The 25,791-nt window shown below is 34.7% G+C and overlaps 4 protein-coding genes and 1 pseudogene across 5 annotated transcripts; 2 read left to right on the top strand and 3 right to left on the bottom strand.

The window, feature by feature from the left end:
* Nucleotides 1-166: 166 nt before the first annotated feature.
* On the bottom strand, nucleotides 167-2,613 carry LOC106453060 (DNA ligase 1). 2 transcript variants are annotated; one of them, XM_013895283.3, is made up of 2 exons: nucleotides 2,138-2,613; nucleotides 167-1,923 (listed from the first exon to the last, which is right to left on the bottom strand). In XM_013895283.3, the coding sequence occupies exons 1-2, from the start codon at nucleotides 2,224-2,226 to the stop codon at nucleotides 357-359; spliced, it is 1,656 nt and encodes a 551-aa protein (XP_013750737.1). In that variant the 5' UTR covers nucleotides 2,227-2,613; the 3' UTR covers nucleotides 167-356. The 2 variants fall into 2 exon arrangements, with proteins under 2 accessions (XP_013750737.1, XP_013750738.1); XM_013895284.3 differs by having other exon boundaries at nucleotides 167-1,823; nucleotides 2,138-2,335.
* A 3,073-nt stretch (nucleotides 2,614-5,686) lies between these two features.
* LOC106453059 (gibberellin receptor GID1A) lies at nucleotides 5,687-7,627 on the top strand. Its single transcript, XM_013895281.3, has 2 exons — nucleotides 5,687-5,941; nucleotides 6,305-7,627. The coding sequence occupies exons 1-2, from the start codon at nucleotides 5,903-5,905 to the stop codon at nucleotides 7,304-7,306; spliced, it is 1,041 nt and encodes a 346-aa protein (XP_013750735.2). The 5' UTR covers nucleotides 5,687-5,902; the 3' UTR covers nucleotides 7,307-7,627.
* Nucleotides 7,628-7,974: 347 nt separating this feature from the next.
* LOC106453058 (myosin-11-like) lies at nucleotides 7,975-9,825 on the bottom strand. The gene has a single exon (XM_013895280.3). It carries the CDS (start codon nucleotides 9,657-9,659, stop codon nucleotides 8,106-8,108), a length of 1,554 nt encoding a protein of 517 aa, XP_013750734.2. The 5' UTR covers nucleotides 9,660-9,825; the 3' UTR covers nucleotides 7,975-8,105.
* Nucleotides 9,826-10,622: 797 nt separating this feature from the next.
* LOC106345648 (receptor-like cytosolic serine/threonine-protein kinase RBK2) lies at nucleotides 10,623-14,437 on the bottom strand. Its single transcript, XM_048780168.1, has 7 exons — nucleotides 13,031-14,437; nucleotides 12,474-12,869; nucleotides 12,106-12,357; nucleotides 11,624-11,861; nucleotides 11,404-11,539; nucleotides 11,136-11,285; nucleotides 10,623-10,907 (listed from the first exon to the last, which is right to left on the bottom strand). Exons 1-7 carry the CDS (start codon nucleotides 13,179-13,181, stop codon nucleotides 10,737-10,739), a joined length of 1,494 nt encoding a protein of 497 aa, XP_048636125.1. The 5' UTR covers nucleotides 13,182-14,437; the 3' UTR covers nucleotides 10,623-10,736.
* Nucleotides 14,438-20,247: 5,810 nt separating this feature from the next.
* On the top strand, nucleotides 20,248-24,932 carry LOC106345647 (annotated as a pseudogene).
* The last annotated feature ends 859 nt before the right edge of the window (nucleotides 24,933-25,791 follow it).

Here is a 25,791-nt window from a genome sequence, read left to right as displayed (position 1 = left end):
TATAAGAAAATGATGCTTAGATTCTGTTACTTGAATAAACGAGGAAGAGAGTTTGTTACATATTGATGAACAATTATGTTATACAAGTTAAAAGGAATCTGTTACAACGTCTTCTCTTTATATAGAGAGTAAGATTTAACCGGAATAAGCCAAGTCTAAACCATTGTAAACCAACACTCTAATGGATTCATTTATGTGTAACCAGAACCATACTATTTTCATATTGTTGTTTGTTTGCATTGCCACTAACAAAATCCATCTTCTGACACTCATAGATACTTCTACTTACTACAAGAACTAAACATCAGAGTCACTAAACACAAGGTACGTCTTCTGCAAAGCCAACTTGAACCACATCAGGCTCCTTCTCCCCCAAGGAGTATGTAGCTTGGAACAGCAGCAGGGTCAAGCTCAAAAGAACCAGCAGGAACTCCCTCTTTCTCGTCTCCACTCAGTCTAACCGAGGGAACTCTGTGAGAGAATCTCTGCATTTCATCTGGTGCAATCACGCGCTTAACGACTCTATCCTTTGCAGAGTGTTTGAATACCGATACAAACCCTTCAACCTTCCCTAGGTAGGCCACTCCAACGCCTTGACGATCCTTGAAGCCAACCACTACTTCTACCAAGTCGTATCTATAAGGAGGCTTGTGCTGCTGTCCCAGGTTTTTGAAAAGAGCCCATGTTTCACCTTTTTTGGGGTTCACCGAGATGTTCCTGCCGTGTATGATCGGTTTAAGCTCGTGAGAAAACGTCAAGTAGCTCACTGTTTCTCTTCTCCCGTGCGTGAACCTCCCACAAGCAATGGGAACTGATTCATCATCTTTAGGGTCAAGCCATGTCACGTCGAGACTCAGCCGGGACTTGTTGATTCTCTTGATCTTAGCGTATAACCGAGGCATTTCATCTTGAGGATCGTAAAGCGCCCATATTTTGTCAACCGAGAAAGAGCTCATTGTGTTCTTGAAGTCATGAAACTCTGAATCAACAATCTTTATTCTCTCAGGTTCCTCTTCTTCACACGCTTTGTCTCTTTGTTGTGGAGATGATGCCGAAGCTGAAGCTAAACAAGCCGAGTTTGTTTCCTTCTCTCTCTCTTTAAGCTTGTCCTCTAACTCTCTCTGCTTCAACTCAAGTTCTTTCTCCTTTTCTTCAAGTTGCTTCTCCTTAACCTTCATATCCTCAGCTTTAGCTTTTAGTTCCATTTCAAAGCTCTTCTCTTTCTTCTCCAATGCAGCCGTCTTCTCCTTGCACTTCAACTCCATCTCCTCAGCTTTAGCTTTCAGCTCCACTTCAAAGCTTTTCTCTTTCTTCTCCAGCTCAGCCAACATTTCTCTTCTCTTCAGTTCCATCTCCTCAGCTTTTACCAACTGTTCCCCTTCAAAGGCCTTCTGTTTCTTCTCCAGTTCAATCACCTTCTCTTTCATAGCTTCATCAAGTAATCTAAGCTTCTTCTCCCTAGCTTCAATCTCTTTCACAGCCTTCTCTAACTCACGTGACTTATCTTCATCAACCTTTTTTCCCTTCTCTTCAAGCACATTCGCTGCTTCACTCGCTGTCTCACAGTCCAATCTCTTGAGAACTGACGAGACCAGATACTGCTTCACATCATTATCTTTTGCTTTCTCCTCTAATGACTTTTCAAGCAAACCAATCTTCATTTCCCTCTCTTCAACATCCTTTAACATCTCCTCTTTCTTCTCCAACTCCACAACTCTTTCCATCAAAGACTTCTCCTTCAGATCTAATCTCACGGCTTGTTTCTTAAGTGAACTTTGCAAAGTAGCATACTCCTCGTGGATCTCTCTCCACTTGTCTGTAAACTGAAGAACAGGTGATGTTATTACCTGAAGCTGATCTAATAGTTGATGTAACCCACCCGAAGAAGCACCCTCAGTTACCATTGAATCAGAGCCACGAATCCTAAGCATAGTTCAAAAGAAACTACTACATCAGACCCTCTATAGAAACCGAACAAAACCCATTTAAAAAGTCTAAACCTTTAGCTTCGTGAGTTTCAAATCAAACAACAGACAAAACTCAGAGACAGTCATGTATATAGCAAACAAACAAAGCATATAGTGAATGCAATAACCTCTTGAGAAACTCAACAAAAACCAATGAAGAAAGTCTAAACCTTTTTCTAGTCTGGTGTTCATCTCGCTCCGTCACCGGATCTTGCTCCGGCGTGACTTCTCGAGAGAGATTGGAAGAATCTGCTTCCATCACGTACTTTACCTCCTTTCAACAGCTTCAAGATCGGATTTTTCGAGCTTGAGGATAGAGAAACCTGCAAAATATTTTGCTCTTAGTCCTTTTATCTTCTCGGTTAGATGAGAAATTATGAAATCGAGAGTGATGGTGTTTGCTAAAAATGGAGGGAGACGCAGAAAAGTTATGATTGCTTTTTTTGGGAATCATTTGTTTTAGAGCCGTTAGATTAAATCATTTGAAACCGTAGGATCAACTTACGTTTTATTGTTTTTGACTCTTTGACCAAATTGGTCCAAATCTTCGTTAATCGCTTAATAGGCTTATGAATAAGCCCATTTACTTTACATGTAGGCCTAATAAGTTTTATTTTTCTCTCGATCGCTCAATATGTAAAGACTTTTTTTTGGTAACTTATAATGTAAAGAAGTTGATATAATACTCTTTTTATGAAGCAAAATATACTCATATGCGAAAGCTTTGTGATGGTATTTGTTTTGTTTCTTACTAATAATAAATGTTTTGATAAGAATATTAAGAAAAAGGGTATAATAACTGCATAGTTTTATGCTATGAATGATTTTGGACAAATGCTGTCTAATTAATCTCGTGGGATTGTGTTCATATGGTAATTAGTTCAAGATGTGACTCTTGTTGTGAGGACTAATTGGATTTAGTCTATGTTTACAGTTTTACAAAACAGGTTGATGAACAAAAGAACCGGAAAAGCAAATGCACTAGGACATCCGAGAGAATACAAAGACATGAGTGAAACCATGGATGATGATAACGATACATAGATAGTCATCGTAATTAATAAGTGCTGCATCCATGATCTATCTACTTTGCTATGTACTTCATCTATAAAAACAAAAGTTAATTATTAAATAAGATGTAGTGATAAATGAATAAAACAAATTTGAGGGGGAAGAACGATGGAAAAGATAACGGTGGAACAAGCGACGAAAGAGACTTAGAGAGAGAGAGAGAAAAGAGAGAAACGCGTGGGAGGAAAGCACCGACGTCCGGCGGCGCGTTTGCGCGCGTGCCGGCGCCGGTGGTTCCCTTAGTTGTCGATCCTCGCTAGGTTACCCTCTGTGTGCGTCGATCTGCTGTCCTAACCGATATATTTTCGGATCTGGATTAGGGTTTTATCGCCGGGAGAGAACCGTCTACGGAGGGTTTCAAACGGCGGTAAGCTCCCTTTCTCTGGATTCGTGGTGAGGTAGGACGCGGCTCGTCGCGACAGCTTGTTAGTTTTTTGGGTTGAAATTAGGTTTCATTCCGGGAGGCGGAGGCTTCGTTTAGTTCCGCCGTCGCCGTTCAAGTTTCCGGGGGGTGGAGGCTCTTTTCAGCTCTGCGTCGCCGGCAAAGCTTCCGGGAGGTAGAGGCTCTCACAGCTCTGCGTCGTCGGATCTTGCTCCGAGGGGTGAAGGCGTCCTGTTCCTTGCCTCGTCGGCTCTGGTTTTTCTTCTTCTGCTTAATTTTTAATATTAGTTTATAGGGCCTTAGTGTTGGTCTTTTGGGCTTTGGTGATGTTTGAGTTCCGTGGGTGTTTCTCTCGTTGGAGGTAGAGAGAAGCGACCGTATCAAGTTGGTGATGTTCGGTGAGCCGTGGTTGTTACTCTGGTGTGTGCTCGAACGGTGGTGGTGATGATCTCGCTCCGGCGATTGATCTCGCCGGTAAAGACTTATCTAGAGTACAAGACGGCGGTGATGAAGAGTGTTGGTAGGTCATGGGATCCGGTTTGTCACGGTGAGGCATGTTCCTATAGTGGCCGGTAAGAAGCGTCCGTTCTCCGGCGTAAGTGCTTACGGTGGTGGCGACGTTTGCGGGTTTGCTTCTCGAGGTAGGGCGAACCGCGCGTCGGGTGTTTGGGTTCGAGGGTTTGCTTGGGCCTAACCGGGTTGTTTTGTTTTAGTTGGGCTTTGTGGTTGGGCCTTTTGGTCTTTGTAATTCTATTTGGGCTGCGGACCTGTTTTCTAATATAATTCAGTTGGAAAAAAAAAAAAAGAACGATGGAAAAGAGATAAAAGGTTAGAGGAAGTGACAAAGAATAATAAAGAAGAAAGGGACAGGTGAGATGGTGAAATTGAAACCCTAATAATACGACAAACAAATGAAATAAAAGAACATTTTAAAAATGTTATAAAAATTGAGAGAATAATAAATATAAAAGTAGGAAACAAGCTGTTGTCCATAAGATGTTGACTGCCAAACTCTAATGCTGCCAAAATACATTCATAGTTTTGCTATAAACCATTAGTATTTTACAACTAACACGTCACTTCCTAGCTTTTTGTTACCTATATCTAATTCGGAACTTAGTTACATAGATTCTAACTATTTCTTAAGAAATGTAATGGAATTCAGGTAGCCATAGTTTTAAAAGAGTACTATGCAACAACGAGACCTGAGGATATGTAAGTTTGTGTACTAGCTAGCAAAAGTTTTTTGATAGTTGAAATTGAATTGACAAATGTAAACCAAAAGTTTTACATCTGTTTGCAGAAGTTAATCTGCTCTCTATCTGATTATGTTTGCACGTCAAAAGTCGGCGACCTTTGAAGCTTACATAGAGATACATTACATATATGGAATATAGATAGTGACAGAAGAAAGAATAAAACTAAATACGTTAGAGAGCAAATATGTCGGCTTCGTTCGTTCGTTCATTCTGTTGGTGACTAACGTAACATACTTAAGTATGCATGCATTGTAATTATCTTTTGTAAATCACTAAATCCAAAAGAAGTACTAAAAATAGTCGTATGGTTTTAGGCAGTTGCTAGACATACATACGAAGCTAGGTATGCTGGTTAGTCGGCAAGAATTAATTTTGCTATTTTTTCTTTGTCGTTATTTTGGCAAGAGCTATCAACAATGACATAATTCAAATCCATATGAAAAGTTAATTCCGTGAATATATTAATTACATGATTTGCCAGTATACCCAACTGTCTTAATTAACTAATCATTAAGTGGTATCCAGAGATAAAAGATATTGTTGTGAACATTTTTGCCAAACGAATGTAATAAGCACAAGATGTTGTGGAACATATTTGTATTCTATTGATCATGCTATAGTATTGATGCTATATATGACATGAATGAAGAATATACTACAATTTTTTATATATAAAATACTCCTTTTCACAGATTTTTCTAGAAATATTCTATCTCTTTTGTGTTTGTGACACTTGAAAGAAATTTCAATTTTAGAAATATCATCTCTCTTTTGTGTTTGTGACACTCGAAAAAATATCAATTTTAGGAAAAAGAAATCTAAATTAAAAGACTTAAAAAAAAAGAAATAAAGCTAAGTGGGCCCTAACCTAAGGCTATCTTTTATTAATTTCTTTGAGGCCCACCAAACAGTCCTCTCGCAAACACACTCCATACTCTACAATGGACGCGCCCGACTTAACCGCGCACGTTACACCACGTGATCGCATCCATGCTAAAATACGCTGATATTTCTAATCCTCCACCTCGTGGCGCATTATAAATCTTCTTTTTCCTTTCAAGCCTTTTGTGTTTACGCCAGTTCTCAAGCTACAACTAAACCCATTTGATCTGAAGTTTATAACTTGGTTTGAGTTTTCGCTTCTCGACTCGAAAGTCTCGACTTTTCGATCTGAGCTTTTCGTGTCTACTGTGTTTGTTTTAACAAAAGGAGTCTCTGCTTCAATGGCAGCGAGCGATGAAGTTAATCTTATTGATAGCAAGGTGAGTTTTTTTGTTGGAATCTGGCTTTTAATTTGTTTTTTAAAAAGTTTCTAAATTGAGTGGAAAAAAAAACAATCCTTGATTTTGAAATGGGTCTCTTTCTATTTCCGGTTTAAGTTAGGATCTTGATGTTCTTACGGTTCTGCTCTTGTGTCTGAGCTTATTTAGATTACTTTTATGGTGTTTAAATAAATAAATAAAATTCAAAGCTTGGGACTTTAACTCAGCTAAGGTGATGAAACGCGTCGTTTTGTTTGATAGTCTCTCTCTGTGCTTTCTTGTTTTGATTTTTGAATCAAAAGATTGTGTATTTGTGTGTTAATGTTTGCTTATTAAACTCTAATTGTGTTTGTTTTTATGCAGACAGTGGTTCCTCTCAACACATGGGTTCTAATCTCAACCTTCAAACTATCCTACAACCTCCTCCGTCGATCAGACGGAACGTTCAACCGCCACTTAGCCGAGTACCTTGACCGTAAAGTCACCGCAAACGCCAACCCTGAAGACGGCGTGTTCTCATTCGACGTGGTGATAGACCGAGCCACCAGCCTCCTAAGCAGAGTCTATAGACCAGCTTACGCAGACCAAGAGGGAGGACCTGTTAGTGTCTTAGACCTCGAGAAGCCCCTTGATAACGAGATAGTCCCTGTGATACTGTTCTTCCACGGAGGCAGTTTTGCTCACTCCTCATCCAACAGCAAGATCTACGACACTCTCTGCCGCAGACTCGTCGGCGCTTGCAGCTGCGTTGTCGTCTCTGTGAACTACCGCCGCGCGCCTGAAAGCCCTTACCCTTGTGCTTATGATGATGGCTGGACGGCTCTCAACTGGGTGAACACGAGGGGTTGGCTTAGGTCCAAGAAAGACTCGAAGGTTCGTGTTTTTTTAGCTGGAGATAGCTCAGGTGGGAACATAGTGCACAACGTAGCTTTAAAGGCAGGTGAAGCGGGGATTGACGTTTTAGGGAACGTTTTGTTGAATCCTATGTTCGGTGGGGAGGAGAGGACTGAGTCTGAGAAGCGTCTGGATGGGAAGTACTTTGTGACGGTTAGGGACCGTGATTGGTATTGGAAAGCGTTTTTGCCTGAAGGGGAAGATAGAGAGCATCCTGCTTGTAACCCGTTTGGGGCAAGAGCGAAGAGCTTAAGAGGGTTGAGGTTTCCCAAGAGTCTTGTCGTTGTGGCGGGTTTGGATTTGATTCAGGATTGGCAGTTAGCTTATGCGGAAGGGCTTGAGAGAGCGGGGAAAGAGGTTAGGCTTGTGCATTTGGAGAAAGCTACTATTGGGTTCTACCTGTTGCCTAATAATAGTTATTTTCATAGTGTTATGGATGAGATTGCTGCGTTTGTGAACGCGGAGAGTTGAGGTTTTAGTGGTTGGTTTAGTTAGTTTGTGTGGTGTTTTGTGGGAAGCGTGTGCAACTGTGACTCTGAAAGCCTAAAGCCAGTAGAAGAAGCGTTCAGAGACTTGGAAAGGAACAAGTAGTAGTGACACCTTTTGTTGTTTATAATGTTTGGCTTGTAGTTGTTAGTCTTTATTTAACTATAAAGCTGTTTGTTCAGCATTAGAGTGATAGTTAATAATATATACTTCAAGAATGTATGTAGTATTCTTGTATTGTATTTTTACTCCTTTTTTTATTGTACTCTCTGATGTATTTACAAAATAAGGATTGCACTTGCATTACCATGAGAGTATTTTGGATCTTTCACATTGATTTAACATTATCACAGCGACAAAGCAAAGACTAGATCTTTAATATTCTGTCTTTCAAAAAGGCATAAAAGGGTTTTTGTTTGGACATGTGAGGAATCTTGGTACAATGATGAAGAAACAGCTAAAGCTTTGTGGAAACAAGCAAAAAGAGCGAAATTCAAATAAATAAGTTTGTTAAAACGGACAAATGAAAGATCACACCAAACACAAAACAAATGACATATGTTTAAGGCAGCTTCTGAGACCTACATGTCAAATGCCTAATCAACAAGTTCAGACATTGGTTTAAGAAAATCATTTAGATACACAAACTGATCTCAGGAGAAAGATTATTATATTTCATATTAGAGTCGTTGTCTTTGCTGAGAGACCTAAACAACAAACATTATTTGAAAGGCAAAAAGTAAACATCTCTAGTGAGATGGGCATGTTGACGTGTGCAGTATGCTTAACGAGTTCTAGAGGCGTAGGCAAAGGATGCAGCAGCAAAAATCGTTGTTACGGAGGAAACAACTGTCCAGAAGCTCTTCTTCTTGTGCGCCTCTTCTGTTGACTGCTTCATTGTCTCGGCTTCTTTCTTCATCTCCTCGATTATGTTCTCTTTGTTCTTGAACGCTTTCTCTATTGATTCTAGCTCCAAGGCATATGATTCTGCTCCGTTTTCTTGCTTCTGCTGCTCGCTATCTGATTGCGACACAGCAGATGCGGCGCTCTTTAGCATCACCAAGCTGCGTTTTGCTTCCATTCCAGCGGACTCTATAGCTTTTGTGAGCTCTAGAAGCTTCTTTTCCAGGACAGCCTTTTCGCTTTTCAATGATTTGGATTGTTTCTCCAGATCATTCTTTGCTGTAGATAAACTCTCCCGCTCGATCTTAACTTTCTCAAGCTCTTCTAGAGTTGTCTCAATCATCTTCTCTGACTTTGAAACATCTGCCTTGAGAACCTCTCCGTGTCTCTTCTCCTCATCAAGTGCCTTACCAGCTTCCTCTCTCTCGACCTCAACCTGCCAAAGCGCATCCCTCAGCTCTCCAACTTTACACTGAAGCTTCTCATTCGTCTCGGTTCGATCAACACAATCCTTTCGCAGCGCAGCAACAGCACGCTCTAGCTCATCAACCTTTTGATTCAACTCAACACGCTTTGCCTCCCCACTAACAACACGCTCCTCGATCTCAACCTTCTCCCCACACAACTGGTCAATCAACTTCTCCTTCTCCAAGCACTGCACATTAACCATCTCCATCTGCTTCTCAACTAAACTCTTCTCCTCCACTAACCTCTCAAGCTCAGCTTCCTTAACCATCTTCTCTTTCCCTATAACATCAATCTCCACCATCATCACCCTCTCTTTCTCCACAGACTCATCAAGATCCTTCTCCAACCTAACAACCACACCCCTCAAAACCTTCTCTTCCTTCCTCAAACTCTCCACAGTATCACTCACCTCGCCTAACTTCCTCTCCAGCTCCTCGATTTCACCTCTCTGATCACTCTTTACAATCTCCATCTCATTCTTTTCTCTCTTCAACCCCTCAATCTCCTTCTCCAAACTCGCTTCCTTCTCCACCAGCACAACCACACTCTCCTTCAATTTATTCACCTCCTCCTTCTTGATCACATCCCTCTCCCTAACCAACCTCTCCACTCCAACGCCCATCTCTCTAAACCTACACCCGACGAACTCCATAACCAACCCCAGCTCCATCCTCAGCCCCAGATTCTCGTCGCTAACCTGATCCAACTCGCCGCCGTAGCGAGCCAGCTCCGTCTCCAGCTCGCTCTTGGCACTGGCGAGCGAATCGATCTGCTGCCGCTTCTCAACCGTCTGTTTGACGAGCATCGCGTTGAGAGACTTCAGGTTCTGGACCTTCTCCTCGTGGTGGTCTTGGTCTTCTTCCATGGAAGACTGCCGGATAAGCTTAGTAGCGGCTTTCTCGTCGTGGTTTTGCTGAGTATCGTTAACGGTGGCGTTACTCTTACGCGTCCCTTTCTTCTTGGCCATTGAGATTCTCGAAGTTGTGGAAAGTGGCGGCGGAGGATTAGGGTTTTTGAGGATTTCGATGGGAGTGTTGCAGATATAGAGGAGGGAGGGAGATTGGGAAGATAAAGAGACCCAATCTTCAGTTTTTTGGGGGTTAAATTCAAATATTCAAAAGTTGGGGTCCCAGAATTCGAAAATTCAAAAGTTGGGGTCCCAGAATTTAAGGGGGGTGGGATATCTTATCGATCTTTTCTGTCAGTTACGAGGATATTTTCGTAACTCTGGAAAATTGCAAGTGGGTGTCACGTGATTTTAAGTTTGATCTACCAGTCGATTTTATCGGTCTTTTCGGTTTAGTCGTATAATATTTCCTATCCGGTTCAATTGTTTTTCACTATATACCGCAATTGTTGTGAAAATCCCTTTAAACCAAGCAGCTTGATTAATGTTTCGTATATGTTTCAAAGCCATATAAACTTTTTGGTGTGAATCCAGAAAAAAATATCATTTTAAATAAAAATTGCGTAAATAGAAACCATTTGAATCTTTATAATACGGTTGTGATGCAAATATGCCACAATGTATGTCTCATTGTGGGCAATAGAAAATATGTTTCAACACTTAACATGTCAGACTTTTGGAACAAACAGTAAAAAATTGATTGCAATGATAAATAAACTTTATGCTTGGCCAAGCTTTACGACAGAATTGGAGAGAATAGATACGCTACTGATATGCTTCTCAAACTTCAACATCATTTATGTTCCACGAGCGTGTAATCAGATTTCAGACTTTTTAGTTAAAACTGCTAGATCTTTCTATAGGGAATTAATTTTTATTGGTTGTTATATTCTGGTTTGGTTATTCGGACCACCTCAAGTTTGAGTAATAAAATGGTCGTTTAACGTCAAAAAAATAATATACATAAATTGTGTTGTAAAATTGTTTTGTAGTAATTTTCGTATGAAAATTTAGTAGTATAAATCGAAGTTAAAATGAGTGAAACGGTTACTATATCTAGACTTGAGTTTCATATTTACATTCTCCAAAGAACAAAAACCAAAATAGTTTTTTCACATGATATTTTTTTGTTTAGTTTCAAGAAGCTAAAGCAACCTCTCGAATGTGATCAAGATCTCCCAAGTACTTAGTTGAGTTATATTCTATACTATCTAATAAATCTTCAGAATACGTACGTTGCATCATATTTCTCTTGTCTTCTCTTAGAGTCATATCAACACCTCCTTGACCTAATAATAATTCCACAACCTGAATACATTGAAAGACCATGTAACGTATCAGCCCTGGTAACGATCTTTAAACTTGCTTTATAATATTATACAAACGTTAAGTCCTGACTTAACCGCTAGATAATAACACAAGGGACAACTATAGTTTTAATGTAAGGTGTAAGAATCAGAAAAGATGTAGAGATGAAACTGAATAAAACTACATGTATGGACCGGAACCAAACCGGATGGAACTATATTCTTGTACCTGGCTCATCCGGGGTCGTAGAAGAGAAGACTGCTCTATGCATAAAGAAGCTGTGGAAGTTAACCGGCTAAGCTCTTCTACGTTATACTCATCTCCAAGAGACGAATCCACCAATTGCGTTATCTCTTTCTTTTCTAGTAACGGCTTCGCCTGTGGCCATAAAGAAATAACACATTACTTGTGTACCACCTAAAGTAAAAAAGAACGTCCAGTTGACTATGAACCGGTTAGGTTAAGCGTCAAATGTCAAACTGGTCCGTATACTCACCCATAAGACAAGGCTCTGCTGAGAATCGTCAAGAGCAGGATGGCCGGTTATAAGCTCCAATAGAAGAACTCCAAAGGCGAAAACATCGGTCTTCTCATCGACAATTCCGTGCATGAAATATTCCGGCGCAAAGTACCTAATCAAAACCTTATCACACCATACTCTCAACTAAACCATATAAAATATAATTATTTAAAAACATTTATATACAAACCGTTACCCAAATGTTCCTTCGAATTTGGATACGTTGTGGTGCGTCAACTGCTTAGGAAGCCATTTGGCTAATCCGAAATCGCATATCTGCGGTTGAAAATCCTCAGTGAGGAGGATGTTGTCAGCTTTGATGTCTCGATGGATGATACGTCTTTGACAACCCTCGTGTAGATACATTAGTCCATCTGCTGTTCCTAACGCTACCTTGTAACGTCTGTTCCAAGTCAGCTTATCTTTTGAAGGTCCTGCAAAGAATAAACAGAATACTTAGAACAAATATATGACCATGGTCGGTTTTGGGCACAACCAGATAAAACATTTGCCTTAACTCCTAATTTTTTTAAAAATATTATATATAGGTTGCATGATCCTAAATTGTCAAGGAAATAAATAATTAAAATTAACCATGTTTAGAGCCCTCTAGATCTTTTGTATATATATATTGTTTAAAAGTATGAATCAAGGGGAATTTAGGATTTGAATATAAACCATGTAGGAGAGAGCCTAGGCTTCCAAGAGGAGATAGCCAGAAAACGAGATGCATTCCACCGTCGATGCAACAACCAATGAACTTGGCCGTGTTAGGATGATCAACATGAGCTATAATCCCTAGTTCGGACAAAAACTCAGCTGTCTGCTCGTCTGGTGTGCCTTTTATGAGACGTTTCACAGCGATTAGCTTCCCTTCTGGTAGAATCCCTTGGTAAACCTCTGCGTAACCGCCTCTTCCGATTATATTTTCTGCAAACGTTTAGTAGGTCTCTTAGTCGTTACCAAACAGTCCCTAAAGTAGTATAACATTATAAGGCAATTTATTTTTTTTGAAACATTTATAAGGAAAGTTTTAAACTCGTTACCGGGGCTGAAGTTATCAGTTGCGATTTCTAGGTCAGTGATTGAGAAGCTGTGTAGAGATGATTGAAAGTCGTAGATGTCGTGAACGTTTAGACCGTCTATGTGCTGATCTACGTTTTTATTGCGTCTATGTGCTAATGGAGGAAAGGAAGAGAGGCGTTTCATGGATTTGCGTTTCCAATGTTTGAAGAACTTTCCCCAATTAGAAGATGCTCTGTGATTCTTACCACCTGCTTCTGCGTCTGCGTTTGCGTTTTCAGTAGCTTCTCTGTTTGGAGGAGGATCGTCTAAGGAGGAAGAGGTGGAGGAGATTGAGCATCGTGTTAAGCAGGCTTCTAGGGCTCCTCTCGGTGAGTTAGTATCTTGCTTCTCTTTCTCTACCTCTTGACGTCTCAGATCTGTGAGGATAAGAGAGAGACAAGACAAGACATTGGTGAGATCCATGCAAGAGACTAGGTTTCTTGGTGCACAAGCAATGATATATTTTTTTAAAAATAAACACAAGGACACGATAAAACAGAGGAAACAGAGAACAAAGGAAGCATATAGTAGTTGTTACCGTGAGTTGAAGCAGAATTAGTGAGCAAAACGTTGGTTCTTTTGTGTTTTGGAGTATGGTTCAGGTCGTTTGAATCTTCTTCAGTGACATAACTTGAATATTTTGGGCTGTACCTGCAAGAGTAGTATGAAAGAATATTCAGACATATCATTTCTTTTCTACAAACAAGACTTAATCAAGAACGGGAAACAAAAACAAAACCATAGGAATGAGTAAGCAGTTACATTGGAAGAGCACAACACAAAGGAGAAGCTTCGCTGCTTTTGTCTACCACCATTAAAATCACTTTTAACGTTTTTTTTTTCTCAAAACCCTAAGAAATTGAAAGACAGAGGATTATAGGAAACAAATAGAAGGGATTTTTGAACTTTTAATTTTCGTCTCGAGACACCCGAAATAAAAGGTTTTGTCTTTGTGTTTTGAATTTGATTACTAATTTAATTGTTTTCCGTTGACCAATGAATATATTAGTAGGAGTATTAGTTTTCTTGTTAAAATATTAATTAGACTCTAATCCTATAAATGGTATGCTTTTGATTTTCTCTATTTGAATTGAGTGGACACTTTTCTTAGCTTCATTTATTGAAAGAATCCTGAGGAGTCGTCTCTTTATCCAAAGCCATCTCCTAATTTAGAGTCTTTTTAGGACAAAAGTCATTGTTGAGATTCTTTTTTCTATTAAGGGCCTTATTAAATTCCCGCCACTTGAGTAATCTAATTTTAAACTTTACTAAGTTCCAGTTTACATTCTTGTAATGTCCACCCTTAGCGTCACCACTCACCAGCTTATACCGTCGTGTTCACCAAGTTTAGGAAGTTTTCGATACGCATCTTTTACGTATACAGCAACGGCAGCCTGAAGTAGCCTTTTAAAATAAACTATTCTTACGTAGTGGGACATTCAAAATAGCGTAATGTGAAACTATTGTATCATCACTTCGGTTTTGTTTTGTCACAAAGTTCAATTAGTTTTGTTTGTTTGTTTGTTTAGGTAGCTTTCTATTTCCCTCTCTCCTGCTTAAAATTTGTGCGGGCCTAATGGACTCCCTTAAAATTGTTTTAGGAATTTAAGTATGTTTAATTAGCAGATTGGGTCAGGACAAGATAACTTATGTTAACCCCTCCCTCTTGTTCAAAATTGGTCATGGTCTAACGGGCTCTAGTTAGATACACACTTTTCACAACTTTTCATATTTAGTAAGGAAATGTTATTTGTCCATTTTAGGAAATAAAAATAAGAAAACGAGCGAAGCAGCTTTAATTTCTTTCTTGTTGTCAGCACATCTTCTTACTCTAGTCTCCATTTCATATTAAGGGATCGCCTTAGTCTCAATTTTTTTATTTATTAGTTAACAAAATCAAACAAACTACTCTATTAAATAAAGGTAAAATAAAAAAATAAAAAAAGTACTAGTTTTTTAGTTTAGACACAGTGCCGTCTCAACCCATATATAATAACCCTCGGCGAAACACATAATATAAACTCTTTTATAAATATTCTCTATATTTTTTTCACTGCATATCTTTTAATTTGAACTCTAAGACCTGAAATCAGTGTTTTGAAAACTGGACCGGACTGACCGCTGGACCAGATCGGCCGATCGGACCGTGACTCGATTTCGGATTATACTAAAAACCGGATTTGAGTTAAATTGGTAAACCCGATCAAAAACTAGTAAAACTCGCTAAATCAGTGATCAAGATTGATATTAAAATCCTATTTTTTCAAATTCAAGTATTTTTTTTTAAACTGCAAATTATAAAAATATTTCATAAAAATCATATTGTTTTCTAAGTATATATCTAAATAAATTATTTTTATTATTTTATATTATTTTTTAAAAAAATATTTTTGTTTTCGTATCATTTTTAGATTCTAATAATTATATAAAATTTTATAAAGATAATTTTATGTTATATATACAATAGTTACTTAATATAAAATTTAGTTAAAATTTAAAACCTAGTTGAACCAGTTGGACCGGTCCGACCATTGATCTAGTTATAATGTTGAATCAACGTCTGCTCTAGTTTTCAAAACACTGCCTAAAACAAATAGAAAAAATATCTCAAAACTAATGGTGAATGTACAGATTTTTTATTATTTTGTCTTGTAATAAATAAATTAAGTTTACTTAATTATGAATCTTTTTGATAATTTAACAGATTGTAATGAAACTTTAAAACAACACAAATTTTGGACCCATGAACCATGGCAAATACCCATATTGCCATGGGTAAGAGACGGGACTGTTTAGATATAAAAACCCTTAAATGACACTTGTTGTAAAACAGCAAAAGTAATAAATAGTATATCTGTTTTGTTAAAAGTGTTATTTTGATATATTTTCACATGTTTAAAAAAATGGTAAAATATACTAATATATTGTTATTCATGTAGAATTAATTAAATGGAAATAATTTAAATAAAAAATCTTTTAGTTATTCAGAAGATAAAAATAGATTTAATATGCAAAAAATTGCATTAGAAATTAAAATGACATTTTTTAGGAAAAAATTAAACTTAAAATGAGACATTTAAAAAAAAATAGGAGACTAGAAAACTGATAATAATTAATTACAGAGCAGTGAGGATAATTAACACTACAACCAATAATTTGTAGTACTCCTAAGAGCACTGAAGATAATTAACACTACAACCAATAACTTGTAGTACTCATATTAGTTATCCACAGTTTTCTATAATTAGTTATGATCAGACGGTCGCCTGCATGTATTTTGTTTATCCTTCAAGAATATGATTTTTATGTCGTATTTTATATTCTGAACAAGAGATTAACATGATTAATTTAGAAAATAAAATAAAACATATGACATATTTTGATAGACCCAAGAAAAAAGGTATGACTTTTAGGAGTGTTAGTTAATTAATTACGTTTAGAATTGGACAAGTGCGCTCCGATTGACATTATTCAGTACCTTGACAATAAGTTTCTATCCGCTTATGCTCATGCTTATGCATGTAGTATATATTAAGCAAATTAATCTTTTTCTACATTATATATCACCTCTGTTCCTCTTTGTTTACGATAACATTATTATATTATAATGTCAAGATTACACTATTTTAATGTGATTTCAACACTAAAAATTTTTCATTTCTAAAACACTACTTTAGTGTGATTTTACTCTAAAACTCTTCAATCTAACACTAAAAATTATAGTGTAAACTATTTTAGTGTAACACTATAATTTCTTATCAAATTTGATGTAAAATTATAGTATTGTACTAAAATAGTGTAATTTTTAGTATTAGGTTGGAAAAGTTACACTAAAATAGTGTGAAAGTCGCATAACAATAGTGTTTAATTTGGAGTTGAGTTGAAAATATTCTTTTGTTACGAGTGTTTATACAATTGTGCTCTGATATATAAAAAGCATGATATAAAGCGACAAAGATGACTGTGCCCGGGACCTTCGGAAAGTGTAAAACATATTAGTAAGTATCATGTTTAAAACACTACAAGAATGTAAACTGGAAATTAACTTATTAAATCCCCGGAATCTGGTTACGAACTAATAATGCAGCTAAAAATCGCAAATTTTTTAAAAAATCTCAGCTATACCGGAAATTAAAGTTATCAAAACCCTGTCACATAACATGTCAATCATTTAACCAACGTTAAGTTGGCCTAATGGTAAAGGGGTTGCGACTGTAACTTCTGTCACTTGGGTTCAACTCACGGTGGAAAAGACTATTTACAATGCTTGAGTTTCTGGCAAAGAGGTGAAAACACCTTTTTTTTTTTTACACCCAAAAAAAAAACATGTCAATCATTTATCTAGCATTTCCTTCCCTTTTATGCTCAAGTTGATGATGTCAAAGGATGTCGAGGTGAATAAAGAAGTAAATCTAGCAGAAAAAAATAACATGTTATCAATCGGCTTTAAGCAGCTCATAAAAACCGACAGAGAAACAATGTTCTCCACAATCATCAAGTCATTCCTCCACCGGATATCTTCAAGCTGATTGACAGAGACATTAAAAAATACAATTACGGCAAGGCGCCACAAGCGCAAATCAGAAATGTAACGCGGCTCTGGATTAGATAACCAAATCTTTGCCATTTACCAAATCTGCTACCATTCTTTTTATTATTCTTTTTTGCAAAGAAGGTGGTCTTCTAAGGTCTTTTATGTAAGCCCAAGCTATATTTATAGAAACGGCAAGGTTATTAACATGAGACACACATCTTACAAACATACAATTGATAAAATTGTTCGTTTGCTATGTTTTTCCAGAGGCAACATGGATTTCTAGATAAAGTTGTTGATGAACAATTTTTTTTTAATTGTTCCTTCCTTTCCAATACATCAGTTGTTACGAAATCTGAAACTAACTTATAAAGTTGTTTAATAAGGAAAAAACACACCCTATAAAGTTTCTTTAAAACTATTATTGTTATTATTTTCACACATATGATTAACGAACATGAATTACTAAGATCTTTTGTTGACTATATATATAGTTTTTAAACTAGATTAAAATAATAAAACGCGTGAAGGAGCTATTGAGCTAATAAATAATTGGCATGATCCCACCCCCTACTGCCTATATATTGGGGTTGTTTTAGTTATTTGATAGGTTCTCTTGGTAGCATTAAATATTTTTTTGCTAAATAGTAGTATTGACTATGAAATCAGGACCTTTAGGGGAGGTAATATGTTTGTATTATTATCGAGGGTCGCCTTGTTGCGTGCATGTACCTTATTTTATCATTTACTTCTAGAGAAATGATAATTACGTATACCTCAATGTATAGCTGCGTCCTACCAAAAAAAAGTATAGCTGCGTAAACATACATATATATATATATATATATATATATATATTCTTTAACAAGTTCAAAGGGATTTAGTTTTTCTAAACTTTCAACAAGAACATCGCGTGATTAATTGAAAATGAACGACAAGTTACGACTTTTTGGTGTTTCTTAATAAGTTCCTTGTAGAATTATAATTTGGACATGCGTGTTTCATATTCACTTTTCAATGTCTGTCGTTTTTTTTGTTACTCACGATGAATTATTATCACTGGTTCGAGTTGGCCCAGAATGTATATATTTACATATATATATATATATATATATATATATATCACTAGCTAGTGATTAATACCATGTTCTTTTACAAAGCAAAGTATAATAGCTGTGTGATATATTTTTGAACACCATACTTTAGTTTGTTTGGTTCAAATAAATAGAATCATAAACATTATATATATATATATATATGCACCCATGATTGTTTTAAAGGTTCGAAGTATATACTTCCATGTTTATTCTTTTTCTAATATCAAATATAAAACGTCTTTTATGCGAATTTTATTTTTGATAATATGTAGAATACCCACTCCACAACATATCAGCTTTGTTATGTAGTATAACATATAATAGGTTTGTTCTGTACTAGAACAGAAGTTCCTTTTTATGGAAAATAACTAAAATGTTCAGAAGAGGCAAAATAGACGTCCACATGTGACCATGTAATACAACACAAACGACTAATCAATTTAATGGTTTTTTACACAACGATCACGGAATTGAATGGAGAACTTGGAAGACTTAGTCGCTTACAACTATTTAATCTAATAATCTCGAACTACCAATAGGAAGACGTGTGGGGATGAAGTTGCGTAGCCAGATTTTAAAAAATCAAATATATAAAATAGATTAATGTCAAATTGGTTGGTTAGCATGAAGGACGTAGATAAGAGCAAGCAACATTTTTAGGCAAAAAAAGATCAAGCAACATTCGCGTATCTTATTCATAATAGACGAAGTATTAAAACTAGTTAAAGTTTAAATAATTATTTCGGGACGTGACATTATTTTCGAATAATCTCCCTTGTTTATATCTAAGTCTAGCAAACAAGCAAACTGTACGTAGGCATGCCAGTGAGATGGATATTATAGAAAGCCTAGCATCAGCACTTGGCAACATGACACACGCACATCTTATAACTCATTCAGTAAAAGAAGACAACAGTTGTTGAGGGAAAAAGAAGAACAAAATTAAACAAAATTTTATAGTGTTTTATTCCCCAGTTCCTGTTCATTTCTTACGCGCATTTTGGTTGATTAGTTTTTAAATTGTAATTCTTTTACCAGCAATATAATATATACAATATAACCTCTTTAAATTAATACTTTATAAATTAATAAACACTAAAAATCTCTATAAAATAATATAATTTTATAGTCTCAAATTAAATTTTTGGTTTAATTAGTATATCGATAAATTAATATCTCTATAAATTAATAAAAAATTATAGTTTTGGTGTAGTCTCAACATTATTAATTTATAGAGGTTTTCTTGTATGTATGTGTATATAATCTCGCCAATGTATATGAAAGTAATATTTATAATTAATGATCTTTTAACCATTATTATTATTATTATTCCACAGAATTCTGTTTTTAATACGGTAAACTAGATTTTGACCCGCGCTTAGAAAGCGCGGGTTTGTTTGATTTTCATTTATTAATCGAAAACTGATTTGCAAATTACCATTATTTTTGTTTCGAACCATAACAATTGAGTTTTTAGGGTTTTATCATTTTTTTTCTCTTCAAAATATGATATTTTTTCGAAATATGGTAGTTGTTCTATGATAATGTTTGAGTTTTAAGATTTGTTTTCATATCTGACCTAGATTCATGGTTGGACCTATAGACCCGATACATTGTATATAATCCGGTTCGGATTTAATGAAAAATTCGTTAATTAAAAATCTGATATAACCATGTAAAAATCCAAAAACTCACTATTAACCTGCAATCTGATACCATTGATCTGATTACAAAATATCTAATAGTAATTTTTTTTTAAATTGATTAAATTACTCATATATTTATTAATATTACATAAATTAGTGATTCCTTAGAATTTGATAAAATTTTATTATGTTATCCAAATAAAAAATGATAATACAAAAAATTATTGATATGACAATATTAGTTTATTTTCGTCATTAATAACCTATTATAAGTTTGTGTTTTTATTTTAGATTTAAAAATTAATTTTAATATAGTTTTAAAAATTTTCTTGAACACTCGTAATTGCCATATCAATTTTATGTATAAAATGACATTATAAATAGAAAAATGATATTCAAATATGTATATGATATATTGTGTAGGATATAGGATTTTGGTTTGTATTGAAAAAATGTATAATATTCAAATGATCTGTTTTGAATATTGATATGTATATTTAAGAAAATGATATTTTCATGTTTGCTAATTTATTTATAGTTCGTAATATATTTATACATATATTATATTTAAAGTTAGTATATATTTTAAATATATATAGGCCCATTATTTATAGATCTATTTAGGTGTACATGTAGGCCCAAAATCAAAAGACTTAAATGCCATTAATGAATTTTATTCATCCTTTGTAAAAATAAGGGTATTTTTGAGAAACTGTACTTTTCATTAAGTGAATGATCCTCTTTTAATGGTATTGATGCTTTCAGGAACAAATCCTACAAATTTTGGAAAAGCTTCCCAATTGAATATTTCTAGTGTTATCCTTATTTCTTCTTTCGTATTTCTGTTATAACCAAATTGATTATTTTAGACATGATGTTACGTATGAGCACTAATATAAACAACCAGTACTTCGTTAGGGTAGATTAATAGATGGCTCAGAAAGTTTATGGAACTGTAAGTCAAGTCATCCTCGTGTTTTAATTTTAATATATAATGTGTATACAGTACAGAAAGAGGTCAAAGCATCTAAGAAATCCATAAAAAGAAAAGCATAGTTCTCATTTGATCTATATATCTCTCTTGCTCTTTCTTTCTTCCTATTGTTCTTGATTTTTAGATCTTTTCAATTCTTTCAGACTTTGAGCTAAGAAAATGGAGGGAGAGAATAGTATTGAGAAAGGATTATTACTCGTAAATAAGGAAGAAACATTTTCTACAAAAAAAATAAGGAAGAAACATCTGCAAATACAACTCCACTTCTTGTTTTTACCACTTTCATTATTGTCTCTGCTTCCTTCACCTTTGGCGTTGCAGTATGTTTCCAACTCTCTCTTTCTCGAAACATAAATATATGATGGAGCATATTTGAAGAATGCTAAAGTTTTGTTTTGCTTACTAATTCACCTTTTTCTAGAAATCTTATATATATGTAGGTTAATGGAGTAAATAGTAGCCATTTGCATGTCAACTGAAAAAGTTTTGAAATTTTCAGAAAATTAATTGATTTTTTAAAATTACAAAATTAAAGGAGGTTTAACAACGTGGGACAACCAAACTTCTTTTTGTTAAAAACCTTCTAGCGACTAGCTAGTCATATCGTAAATTTCGAAGCAATATACGTTTGATATCGAAATTTCAACTGTGTCGGTTTATAGCGACTTTAGACGACCAAACCTAATTTCTAGGAATCGGAGAGGAACAAAATTGCATGGTCATATACCGCTAACTACGTTATTTATTTATTTTATTTTTTTGAATACATAACTACGTTATTCTGTAGATATTTTGTTTATTTGCTTTGAAGTATTCTAAATCATTTCAGTTACAAAAAAAAAAAAAAAAAAAAGTATTCTAAATCATCTTTTCTAATTACAGAATGGAGTTTGCAAATAAAATATCCCAACTGTCTTTAGTTTATTTAGATCGATATTCATGAATTTCAGTTATTTTTATGGGAACCAGTTAGGTTATACTGCCGGTACAATGTCTTCCATAATGGAAGATCTTGATCTTTCAATAGCACAAGTAAGTCTCTATCAGTTTCATTAAACTTTTATTTATTTATATGCTCATAGCTAATTCACGTAAGCTTTAACAAGAAAAACATATCATAACAAAAAAAATCATCTCAGAAAATTATCTAACTGAAGTTATAATTCAAATATATTTCACAGTTTTCAGTATTTGGTTCGCTATTGACTTTTGGAGGAATGATCGGTGCAATATTTAGCGCCAAAAGTGCAGATGCATTTGGGCGTAAGATGGTTAGAGAAGCATTATCTTAACCCCATACTTTATATTTGTCCATATATATTAATATTATCGTAAACCTCTCAAACCTTTTATTTTATTATTTCCAGACTTTGTGGCTCGCCGAGGGATTCTGCATAAGTGGATGGCTTGCAATTGCACTAGCCAAGGTTTCTTCACAAGTCACGTTTCATCTAATTATATAATTATTATATTATTGCTTCATAAACTAAATCTCTAATCTTGTGATTATAACTTATTTTCCAATAGAATGTTATTTGGCTAGATCTGGGACGATTCTTTGTGGGAATTGGAGTTGGTCTCATTAGCTATGTGGTAAGAAAGTCTTAGATTTTTTTTAATAATTTGAAAAGAATAAATTATCATCTCTAAACTTGTAACAATCCTTGTTTTGTAGATTCCTGTATATATCGCAGAAATAACTCCCAAAAATGTGCGAGGCACTTTTACATTTAGCAATCAGGTAATATATAAAATTCTTTAAATATATATTGATCTACGTTTAGCTAATAGTGTTATAATTTTTATTTTACAGTTGTTGCAAAATTGTGGGCTGGCAACCGTATTATCTTGGAAATTTCATGGCATGGAGAACGATAGCCCTTATCGGTGATTTTTTCACACTGATATTATTTTTTTTGTCTAGCTCAATCCTTCCGTATGACTCACTGATAAAAAAATTAATTTATTATATTAAAATATTTAACTAATTAGACTTTAACATCTTCAGGAATTATCCCATGCTTGATACAGTTCTTTGGATTGTTTTTCATCCCCGAGTCTCCAAGATGGCTGGTTAGTCATATGAACCGTATCATATACTTCTCTAAGTTCATTTTATTAACAATTTACCAAGCAAAAAATATTAATGGGATTTTGCTAGGCAAGAGAAGGCGGTGATGAAGAATGTAAAGTTGTTCTTCAGAAGTTAAGAGGAAAAGAAGCTAATGTTATGAAGGAAACTCGTGAAATCATGGTACACATGCGTATACTTACCAAAACTAGGTTTAACTATCTAACATTTATATTTTATCAAAAAAAAAAAAAAACTATCTAACATTTATTATTATTATATTATTTTGTAAGCAATTCTATATAAGAAAACTAGGTTTCATTTTGGAAAGATAACGATCACTTTTAAAACTTGTCTTCATGAAAAAAATCTTATTTATATATATGCAAATTTGTAGATTTGTGTTGATGCTACCGCAAATGTCAGCATGGGAAGTCTTTTCAAAAAGAAATATACTCGTCAACTTACAGTAAGAAAAGGAGTCTCATTCATTAGCAGCAAAAAAAAGTTATTACTAAAGCAATTTGAATCAAATATAATTAACTAACTTGATCTTTGTATATGGTTAATTATGTTTAGATCGGTGTGGGTTTAATGCTTCTGCAGCAATTATCTGGAAGTGCAGGAATATCTTATTACGCAGGCAGCATATTTGAGCTTGCCGGTAATTTTTTATTTAGATATATATCATTAGTTATTCAGTGATTATTATGTCTTTCAATCCTTTGTTGTTATAAATGATAAAATTAATACTTTGAACTCTTAAGGGTTTCCTTCGCGGATTGGAATGACAGTGTTGTCATTGGTTGTGGTACGTAGTTGTAAAGTTTTCATAAAATCTGTCTATTTTATTTGTTGTTATTTACACTTCACCCCTGGATACATTGAGCTGGTTATGAAAATGTAGCGCATTTCAATTACTTATCGATGATATACCACGATAGGTTCCAAAAGCTATATTGGGTTTGATACTTGTGGAGCGATGGGGAAGACGACCACTTCTGATGGTTAGAATGTTTTTATAGAACTTACTTAAGTTTGTTAATAGATTAATTAGTTTTCTAAAAACATATATATATATATATATATATATATATATATATATATATATATATATATATATATATATATAATTTAACGTGCAAATTGCAGGTATCAGCACTAGGGCTATGTTTAAGTTGTATCTTTCTTGCATTATCGTTTGGATTGAAAGGTGTCCCTGGGTTTGTAAATTTTACCCCCACCATGGCATTCATAGGAGTATTGGTAAATTCAAATAATTTTTAAAAAATATATTGTTATTCTTTTTGTTTAGTTAGAACAGTTAAAAACTTTTTAGTTTTTGGTATATCCACATATCCGAACAGACATTCAATATGATGTTCGCCGCTGGACTAGGAGCACTACCATGGATTATAATGTCTGAGGTATATCCACATATATATAAAATATTTTTTACATGTTTAAGTAAACGTTTTAGTTTTTAAATTGTTCGTTATCATATTAAATATAAATGATGTTAACTTTTTTTATTTCAGATATTTCCGATGGACATGAAAGCAGTAGCTGGGAGTTTAGTAGCCATCACGAATTGGTTTACCGGTTGGATCGTCAGCTACTGCTTCAATTTTATGCTTATTTGGAGTCAATCAGGTGCTTATTTATGGAACTATCTTTAGTTATTTTAGATATATTTATTGTTCTTATATAGTTATGAAACTCACGATTGAAATGACAACTTATGGTTTTTAAATTACTTTTGTAAATTTTAATTACAGGTACTTTTAGTATATTCGCCATGATAAGTGGATTAACAATTTTATTCGCATGGTGTTTGGTGCCTGAAACTCGTGGACTATCCTTAGAAGAAATTCAACTTCCTCATGCTATTCTGAGTTGATCCTAAATGTGGCGGTAAAACTGATATTAAACGATTTTTATAAATACTGTAGAATTATATGATGGATTTCGAATGGTCGACTCTTATCCTTCTAAATGTCTGTTTCGTTCTAAATTTCATTTTTTACTTGTCTTATATATATATAGTGTCTTTCGTTTCTGCCAGTTTTCAATTTTATATGAGCTGGTAATTTTAGCATACACATTTTTTTTAAAGACACCTCCATATACTGAAACATAGAATACTTCTCCTGATAATGCTTCAGATATTGCAACCTTCTAGCTATAAAATAGATTTGGTGAGTCGTTCATATTAGTCAGGTCGTATGAAACTAAATAAATCATGCAACTAAATCATACCATGATTAACGGATAAGAATAAGAACCAACTTAATTGGGCTCATTTCAGACTTGGGTGCGGCAATAATAGTTTGGGCTTTAGATTTATGAATTGAACTCCAGCTTTGTGTGTACGTGTGTGCGTGAGATCGAATCAGATTGGATTTTGCATTTTTTTTAATGTTTGACCATCAATCATGCCAGTTTTGCTGGTCAAAACAAACATGATTCATGTGAAGATGATACAATGATTGATGAATGATACTAATAGTCATACTCAGACATATACACGTTTCATGTGAACAACTACCAATGCTAATCACGATGTACCTTTCTTTTTGCGTCCTGGTTCAGTGAATGCTAAATCCAACTACTAGTTGTTTCAATTAATGCAGTTCAAATTTTATATTCCCTCTATTTTTAATATAATTCATTTTAGAAAAAAATTTATATTCTAAATTATATGACGTTTTTGGTTTTTATGCAAAATTTATTAACACTTAATGTTATATGACTAATGGTAATATACCTTCTATTTTATTATTGGTTGATTTGTGGTTAAGTAAATAATTAATGATTTTTTTGTTTATAAAATACTATAAAAGATTAATACTCTCTCTGTTCCTAAAAATATGATATTTTACAGAATTTTGATGTTTAAATATATAAGATGTTTTCATTTTTCTATGTAACTTTTATTTTGTTAAAAACTGTGTACC

The sequence above is a fragment of the Brassica napus genome, chromosome A5 (assembly GCF_020379485.1).
Source record: "Brassica napus cultivar Da-Ae chromosome A5, Da-Ae, whole genome shotgun sequence".
NCBI classification, from domain to species: Eukaryota; Viridiplantae; Streptophyta; class Magnoliopsida; order Brassicales; family Brassicaceae; genus Brassica; species Brassica napus.
This window is presented reverse-complemented; position numbering and strand designations above follow the sequence as displayed.